This window comes from Acyrthosiphon pisum, unplaced genomic scaffold, assembly GCF_005508785.2.
Source record: "Acyrthosiphon pisum isolate AL4f unplaced genomic scaffold, pea_aphid_22Mar2018_4r6ur Scaffold_20114;HRSCAF=20807, whole genome shotgun sequence".
Classification (NCBI taxonomy): Eukaryota; Metazoa; Arthropoda; class Insecta; order Hemiptera; family Aphididae; genus Acyrthosiphon; species Acyrthosiphon pisum.
Window position 1 is genome coordinate 1 of NW_021769440.1, and position 9,898 is coordinate 9,898.

Here is a 9,898-nt window from a genome sequence, read left to right on the forward strand (position 1 = left end):
CTTTTCTCATAATATTTAAATATTTCAGCAAGCGTAAGGACTTACCAATTAAGTCTTTTGCATCATGAAAATAAAACAATGACTATTAATTGTTTGATTGGTCATTGAGTTTTAAACTCTTTAGCAATGCTATAAGAAACAATTTTATTCCAATCAATTTTTGTTCTAGTGACTGGCAACTGGCGACGGAGTGCCTTAAAAGTTGTTTCTGACATAGTTTGATAATTTTCTGTAATAGCTATCTGGTACTCATTTTCCGCATCTTCTGCTATTTTCAAAACTTCTTTAACAGCTAACTCTTCAGTCTTAATTAAATAATATAATGTTAAAACGATATATTAGATATTATGGGTATAAACAATTAAATCTTACTGTTAATGCGATTGATTCCTTTATTTCTTTAGATGCTACAAGTTGAACATTACCGTTTTCATAATAATGAACATGAATTCGTAAAAATCCAAAAACATCTATATTAGTTGGTCCAACAGTAAGAGTCCACTGAGACCTCCAACGACCATTCCTTTTAATCCGATAAAAAAATATATATAAATAATTTATTGCATTAATCATATTAAATTAACAAACCAAAAATTTTTTGCTTGGAATTCATGATCCTCAATGCAAGCTGTTATAACAGTGGAAGAACCTTCTTGTTTTGCAAATACACTGCATGTACCATGTTTATAATGTAATGACGTATATGAAGTAAATTCTGTTTCAAATACTGAACGCCAAGTTTCTGTCTCTGAATCTGGCTCCCAATTCTGTAATTTAATTTTTTTATAAATATTTTCTTTAATGTTGTATAACATGTTGTTAAATATCAACACTGAATCAAGCAAATGGAAATATATATTTAATTTTATAACAATACTATAACAATGACCATAGACGCAAATAGTGTTTGGAATTGGGGGGGGGGGGGGGGAGGGCTAAAAAACCTTGCTTTGATAATATTGAATAAGCTTAAAACAAAATGTAGGAAATGTTTGGGGGGGCCTAAAGCCTATGACACTGAATAATCAACATTTAAGTTATTTTCTAATATTTATTTAGTTTTATCTTAAGCACTTATTGAAATTATATGTACAATCAAACAAGTTTAAAACATACAGCTCAACACACTTACCTCATAGTTTGATGGCTCTTTTCTTAAATGATCAAACTTAAATGATTGTTTAGATCTAGGATCATAAAACCTACTAGATCCTAGATCATTAAATTGAGTAATAAGCACCGGATATTCACTGTTTTCTAACTTAATAGGTAATGTTTGTTCTTTATTGTATAAAGCAAATGCCCTGAAATCAAAATAACATCAAAACATATTCATAATATAATATTATTCATAGAATCATTTTATCATAAAAAATAATTATTTGAGTACTTACCAACACGTTCCTTCTTTAAGAAGTGCATCATTGTTAACTAAGCCTCGAACATCTAAAATTTAAAAAAAAAACATCAAAATAAATTATGGACAAAAATAAAATATTAACTTAAATATTTTACCATTGAATACTTCATTAAATTCGCCAGGAGGTGAATGCAGTATGAAATCCGAAACAATCTTGATCTATAAATAACAATATTTTGAAATACAAATATACACAAAAAATGGTTAAATACACATAATTATATATAATTTAAAATTTATCCTAAATTTTAATAGGTATGTGTTTTCCTCAATAAACTTGATCATCAATCAGTTTAGAAATCTGATGTTTTTCAATTTTCTTTTATCAATTTAAAAAATCATATTTATCTCTGTTTTATCTACATAATAGGGTGTGGTTTACAAGACGATGGCATTGATAAGATTTATTAAGAATAATACATATTTTTTTTTTTTAATTTTAAATTTTATCAATTGAATTTTACGGTTTTTTCATTGTCATATTTTCATATTTTGTACCTTTTGGCATGACAACTATTTTGTTCTAAAAAACAGACTTTAATACACTAAAATAGTTACATGCTCTATAAAATGTAAAATATTATGTTCTATAATATGCCCAATAAAAAGTAATTATATGATTAAAAAATATTAACATAATATGATGTGCTAACACATCAAAATATGCAACAATTAACAAAGTACCAAAATAAACACTAAAATATTAAATAATATGCGTTAGGACTGTTAAAAACATAAAATAAATATTTCTGCACTAAAATATAAATTGAACCAGGTATAAATGATTTAAATAAAAAATAGGTACACCAAAAGTGCTTAGTACCTATAGGAATTTATATACAATTTTAAGTTACCCAAAAGCATAAATATTAAGGGCAGATCGCATCAGTATGTAAACTTGTTACCGGCTCTGTCATTTATTCATTCTATAAAGTTAATCATTGTGTTAAACTATGCAAGTGTTGCATAAAGGAATATTAAATTATTGATACCCGCGATTACAAAATAAATTAAACCACCAATAACATAAATAATATCAATGATATTTCATCGATTTGTAAGTTACTGAACCAAAATTCCCTCACCAGTAAAACTTGAACATGAAACGTCTTCTAACCAAATTGAATCAACCAACTTATTGACTAAACACTTCTCATCTGTCTTTAGTCAAACATTAACTCCTAACCTTTAGACTATACAACCTAGTTTACCATATGACCTGCCTTTTTCCTCTACCTTCACTCCCAATGATGTGCTTTCTGCACTCCAAAACCTAGAAAACAGATTCATCTTGAGCGTGTAAATTAAAAATAAATTACAAATTTTTAAATTAAGTGGCGTTTAAATTTGGCATTCATCATATACCTTAATACTAACCTTAAGGCCGGTTCTAAATATTCAAACTTTATCCCCTCACTGTGATAATGCAGAATTAGATTTCCTATCTGCCCTATCAAATGACTCACTTGATGTGTCTGATCTCTTTTCAGCCATACCATTCAGAATCCCAAGCCATTCATCTAGAGTCTAGTCTCAATTCTATATTCCAACACATAAAACTTCCTATGGACTTACAACATACTACATTCAACGCTTAGAGCTAATTTCAGTTTAATTACTTATACCACGTCCCTCATTTTAAAAATTGTCTTCTATCATATCAATAGTATATATTTTTTTTTTACTTACTAATAGTTAACTATTGTATATATTATATATTAACAAATTTCTTTTAATATGTTATTTCTAATCATACCATTACCTAATTAATTTGTAAATTTTTGTATACATGTTAAACTGCTGTTTGGTATGAATAAACTAATAATAGTAATAATAATAGCAATAAGAGGATATCAAACTCACAATATTGTATAACATACCAAAATTGTGTTCAGACGTTCCAATTTTGTGTTATTAGCTTAATTAATATTCGAGGGAATTAACCTAGTATAGGAAAGGTATCAAACTTAAGAGCATGTCACACCTGCATGTGTTGTCTCCGTCTTACAAATGTACAAGATAGCAAAAACTGTTTTGCACAGGACAACTTTTCTCATACCATGTTTTTTTAGAACTAAGCGTTTTAGCAGCTTTTTTTTAATGGTACTATCAAATCATTTTATATAAGCAAATGAAAAAAACAAAAAAACCAAATGTTTAGAAGCAAATAACTTTTAATATATTTATGTAATTTAAAATATGGGTACGCTGTTGCATAGATAAATTTCCACCCTATATGTTCAGAAATTTTGGAGCCACTGCTACAAACACAGAAAGATAAAAGTTGTCCCACGTAAAATAGTTTTTACAATGTTGTACATTTGTAAGACGAAGACAACACATGCGGGTGTGACATCCTCTTAAAGGTATAAGTAGTAGGTATAGTAGGTATTTCTGCAGTAGAAGAAGGAACTAGGTAACCAGATTACAAGAGAAATGAAGAGTGGGTGTTGGCTAGACGCATTAAACTGTCAATTTCTTAACAACTACCTATTTATAGAATCGTTATCAAACCACTCTCTACTTGATGAAATACATCTTGTTATCAGTTTGTGTATACATTTTATTCCTGCAACACCCACTTCATCGTTTTAACTAGTTGTGATTAAATACACATAAAATGGACCGAAAATAACACTTTTATATATTATAGTTATTAATTATATGATTGGTTTATTACCTGGTTTAAACTCTAGAGTTCTAAGCGAGATTCTAAGAATATATGGATAAGGAAAAATATTAAAAGATACTATATTTTAAATTATAAGTTAATTTATTTTTTTATGAAATTATAACTATATTACCTATTTTGTAATGGTATAATTATTTTGACGTTGTGTTAATGATATTGAATTTTAGGTACTTTAGAGGATTATGAGGGTCTAATCCCATCCAAACCCTTAAACTACTCCCACTACAGTCCTTACTTCCATGATAAACCTGTGCATGACTATAGTAGCTATAGTGCGTCAAGTGAGAGAACGCAACTGGGCAGCGACAAAAACTTGTTAATTGCTGTTAAAGACATGCGCGAATGATTCATGTTCTCTCGATAGACGTAGTATATACATATTAGTTGATTAAAAAAAATTAGTGCCTAATTTGTGAGTTCTAAAGTGAAGAATAAGTCTTACAATTTTTTATTAACCCAACCTAACATGGTATCTTAAAAACCATAGGTTGCCTAACTTATTTTAAGTTAAAATATACCTTATATTATTATTATTTCATTTATTTATCATAATATAATATATGTTAAATTAGTTTAACATTTTAAAAAAACCTCATTTTATATTACAATTTAAAGCTTTATTGTATTACAATTGGGCATATAATTTTTTAGTCTAAAACAAAACAAAAAATATGACAGAAAACATAATGAAAATAAATGTAAATATTTATCTTCAGTTAATTACCCAGTTAATTATTAGTAAGTAGGTATGTAATTATTATTACTATTATTTTTTATTAATGATTAATGACTAATGAGTAAACAATACCTACAACTATTACAGTATTAACAATACAGCTATGACTCTTAATTTTAAGGTTTAAATAATAGACTGAATAATCATAATACACAAACATACATAAATAAGTATTTTCTCTGATAATTACTATTAAATGGTACCTGCCTATTTACAATGTGTAACTCTTAGGGCCTGTTCTACAATCATAGTTTAAACCTCGGTTAAGCCTAACCCACTGATTTTACCAGCCGAATTCGGTGGTTTAACCTTAGTTCAGCGATTGTAATACGGGCACATATACACATTTTTAAAATCTCAGGAAAATGTAAAATAATGTCAAGCATTTAAAATATTATTTACCACACTACCTTTACCTTAATAAATAAATGAGAATATTATTTATTTTATAATAAAAGTATTAATTTTTATTATATTAGGCAGGTACCTACCTATACAGTGTATCAGGAAGACCTGATAAATTAAATAACTTTTACATTAAACTTTACATCAATATTATATATACACGAGAATACTCAGTAGGATCCAGTATTATTATCTTGAGAAATAAATAAATAATAATAATATTTAAAAAAAAAATGTATGTATAATTTACATAATATTATAATTGATTGTATTGTGCACTAAACGTATAATACCTACAACATTTTTTAATTTTTAATACTGAAAATAAAAAATTTTGAAGACTCATTAATTTGAAGAGTAATAACTTTGTAAAAAATATTTAGATTTTACCAAGTACCTGCTTAAAAATTTGATACTTTTTGAATTTAAAATGTTTTTTACGACTAGATTAATTTTACTTAAAAAAATAAGAGATTCTAATAAAAATTAATTACAATAATTAAATACCTAAATGTTTTTAGAATAAAAAATTTACAAATTGGCTATTTAATGTTTAAAAAAAAATTTAATTATCAGATTCAAATAATTAGAGATCAGTATTAAAAAATTATAATAAAAAATTTTACACAAGGTGTTATCTTATATGTGTAACGCAAGCATCTGTAAATTATAATTAAAAGATTGAAAAGAACAAGAGTTAATTTATTTGTCAAGTGTTCCTGTTACACTCTGTAACTGTAACTAGTTGTTATATAGAATATAGATAGGTAGGTAATTTTAGTTTTTTTCCTGATAATCATTAAATTTGTATGTATATAAGTCACAAATATTCTATACTATACTAGATAAGGAACTCGTGTCATCAAATGAATATCTGTTCACCATTTTCTTGATTGGAAAATTGACATAGACGTGTAAATAATATTATGTGTAATACCATCGTCATTTAGGTATGTTACCTACTTAAATAGTTTACAATGAAATATACACATGGACATTTTTCTAATCCAAAACATGGCGAAAAATCTCTAACTATTTTATGTGCGTTTTATTCAGAGTTCCTAATCTAATATTCTAATATAGGTAATACAGAAAACAGTACAAACTAATTGAGTACTGAGTACAATCAAAAAATATACCAGTTGAGTCCGCGATTGGAAAAAACCATAATACCTAATTGAATCAATTGATTCCTTCAAATAAAATATAAAATTAGCCATCTGCATGTACGAAAGTGACTATGTGATATGTTCATATAATTCTTTCAACTTTTGTCAGATAATAATAATAATAATATAATAACATGATATAGGAGTAAGCCAAGAATTTTAGAATTAATTTGAATTATTATCTTAAATTTGAAACGACTGAATTATACATAATACCCATATGCATATAGTGTATATTATACATATTACACACACATTAATCAAATGTATATTGTTCAAAAGAATCATAACTATACTTCAGTATAGTACCTTAAAACTTCTAAGCACTCAATTTGTTCGGATAGGTTTCACTGGGACTCTGTTCGTAAGCAGCCATAAAAATGTGTGATAGGTGCAAACAGCATACCTATTACAGGCATATCTGAGCGGGTTTGCAGGAGGACGTCCTCTTCTATTTAAAATATATATTTATGCATACTCTTTTTAATCTTAGGTATCCTAATTAATAAGACATTAAAATACTCAGCTATGCACATTTTTTTGTTAAACTTATGCATTCCTCTCTAATTTTTTCCTAATTTATAACCAGGTACCTAAATTATGTTATGAATATAGTAATCTCTGCACACAGGACACCACGGTTTTCAGGGACAAACTGTGCTGCACAGAACGTACAAGAACCTCTATGGTCTTGTTAATGTCTGCCGGTGTATCATCACTCATCACAGACCACAGTGTACCTACACATAGCAGCTGAGGGCAAAACGTTACCTTATCCTGGTCCGAGATGAGTTCCTCTCCTTCCATGGCCATGGCGATCGGTCTCTTAAATAGGGCGACAGGAGACACACGGTCGTTAAAAATAACGCTGGACACCTCCAACTGATGATGGAAAAACGAAAACGGACAGGAACCGCGACGCCGAGTTTTATAAGTGCACAGAGGCGGACGCGAAACAACTACGCGAAATAACCTAATTTCACACGGTTACTACGCTACGGTCACCAGACACCGAGTTTGTTGATCAATTATCGGTTATCACCACTCCGGCGGAAACGATATAAATAATAATAATAATAATATAAAGATGATAATGCGACGGTACACGTACGAACGCGATAAACGTGTGCGTGTGCGTGATAATATTATGTTAATAATAATAAATGAACGTAGAACTCGGGGCACGACAACTGGTAAGTAATCGTAGTATTACATTAACATAAAACGGTCCTCTACTCCTCTATCACTTGCCACTGATAGTGAGAGCAGACGTCGTCGGTCGGTGCGGACGATAGCGAATGCCTGAATAGCGGTGCGATTGATCACCCGGCGTCTTTGGTGGGACGTGTGGGAGGGGAGGATGAAATAGATCCAACGACGAATTCGGATTTATTATTATTATTATTATTATTATTATTATACCACGGTGTCCGACGCGAAGCGATAACGTGCGGGACGATCGTACGTTACACTTATGACTTACGGAACGCGATACGCCTCTCGCTGACTGTGGCAAACGATCTCGTCGGCGGTAGGTTTTTTCCTCTCACCCCACCCCACCGTTGGCTGACGACCGAAATATATAATATAATTGTTCTTGTGGCTGTGCCAACGAAAGGAGTACACGCGCACGCGCACGCGACCGCATTGTTGTTCTGTTATCACGTCATTACGTCATTGTCGTCGTTGCACATCATAGCGTAATACTCTACGTTGCACATCGACTGCTGCAGGTAGTAGTTGCGGCATAGCAGTGGCAAGAGCTTAGAGCTTGTTCTATGGCGAAGGGCAGCCTGCAAGCGCGGTCGCCTGGTGCCGCAGCGATCCGTGCGGGTGCCGGGTGGCAGTAGTGGCCATTAGCGACTTTGTCGTCTCAATGCGTTGGTTAGAAAAGCAGATGGGCTGGGACGCGTGAAGGTTGACCGCGAATAAAACAACTATTCCGAACCGCGGGGCACTGAGTCAGACTTATTGTGCGAATGTCCCACAGACATTGTCTGACGACTGACACTCGTGAGTCGCAACTGCTCCGACAACGTTCGTCGTATTATTATTACTACACTATTGTTATATTATTATTTCAAACTGGTTTGTCGGGAAAAAGTAATTTTTTTCCCACATCCTGCAACAATAATAATAATAATTATTGTGATGACTGTGTGTCACTAACGTATTTTGTGGCTCATCGTGAGTCATTTCACATATTTTGCTGACGTACCTTTATTAAACTATTGTGGGTCAATGAACATTTTTAAAATTATTAGTATTTTTATTGTATGTACATTATACGACATTACTATTTACTACTCACGCAGTCACGCGACATAACTTAAAATAAACTATAATAATATAACTTCATTGCAATGTGATATAGGTACTTACTGACATATTATTATTATAATATTGTGCAAATAGTAAATAAGTAGGTAGGGAAGGGAATATATAGATGATATTGTATTTATTGTATTGTCACAATGACACCTATCGATTTGTATATTTTGGTAGGTGAATCTGTGTTGACTGATTAACTGTGTTGGATAAACTACAACTTAGTATTTATTAAAAAATAATAAAATTACGTTACTTTTTAGTCGTTAAATGTAGGCGCCATATACCTAAGGCTTAGTCCTCCCCCCAAAAAAAATAATTTGTTTGAAGTTAAAGCCCCCCTAAAAATTAGTAAAATAAGCAATTTCGTACTTTAGTATACATTTCATAGGTAATTGTGTAAGGATATTCTTTTTACCATACCAATTAATTTAATAAGTAGTTAGGTAAATCGTATATGTGGAAACTATGAAATATTCATTTTTTTAAGATAACATACCGCGATTACTGACCTATACCCAATGTCATAACTCATAATATACACACAATATATAATTATATAATATTTTATTTGTGTTTATATACGCAATTATCGCATATTTGTGATTCGTACCTATATGTATCATTCTATCAATAAAATTGTATAGGGGAAACCTGGGTAAGACGTAAAATGGGACATTCCATTTTGTTCCACTTGTATTTTGTAGTACAATAATTACCCTTCTGGTATTTTAAAATTTTAATCACAAATTCTTCTCAGGCTACCTATTTTTAAACACATTTAACAAAAAGTTTAATAAATTAAAAAATTACAATTGTATCTTATAATTTTGTCTTTTATATCCATTGCTATTATAAATATTATGATAAGGAAATTTCAAATTACCATGATTTGATGGATTTAGAAATGTCCAATGATAAAACTGATCATTTTTTTTATTTTTTTTATTTTTTTATTTTTTTNTTTTGTCTGTGTACACGATAAGTAGTCGAAATAATGCTTCGATTTTCAACTTCAGTATCTTGTTCGATTGGAAAGTGAATATCGTTGATGCATTGGGGGAGGTCAACATTTAAAATTCCCAGTAATTTTCAAAAGCGCTAAGAAAAACCAAAGAAAAAATAAGGAAAAACGGGAATTTTTACAC

General features: G+C 30.1%; 1 protein-coding gene across 1 annotated transcript; it reads right to left on the reverse strand.

The window, feature by feature from the left end:
• Positions 1-6: 6 nt before the first annotated feature.
• On the reverse strand, positions 7-8,418 carry LOC100164370 (F-actin-capping protein subunit alpha). The gene is made up of 7 exons (XM_001952310.5): positions 7,194-8,418; positions 1,516-1,579; positions 1,395-1,446; positions 1,133-1,304; positions 589-767; positions 373-523; positions 7-305 (listed from the first exon to the last, which is right to left on the reverse strand). Exons 1-7 carry the CDS (start codon positions 7,233-7,235, stop codon positions 102-104), a joined length of 864 nt encoding a protein of 287 aa, XP_001952345.1. The 5' UTR covers positions 7,236-8,418; the 3' UTR covers positions 7-101.
• Positions 8,419-9,898: the final 1,480 nt, after the last annotated feature.

What these genes read in the sequence shown, in the direction of transcription:
- LOC100164370 (XM_001952310.5), bottom strand. Translation starts at nt 7,235, where the DNA reads ATGGCCATGGAAGGAGAGGAACTCATCTCGGACCAGGATAAG. An exon ending in TCATCTCGGACCAGGATAAG is followed by an intron (nt 1,580 to 7,193) that starts GTAACGTTTTGC and finishes TGTTATTTATAG; the next exon opens with ATCAAGATTGTTTCGGATTT. An exon ending in CTTAAAGAAGGAACGTGTTG is followed by an intron (nt 1,305 to 1,394) that starts GTAAGTACTCAA and finishes TTTTGATTTCAG; the next exon opens with GGCATTTGCTTTATACAATA.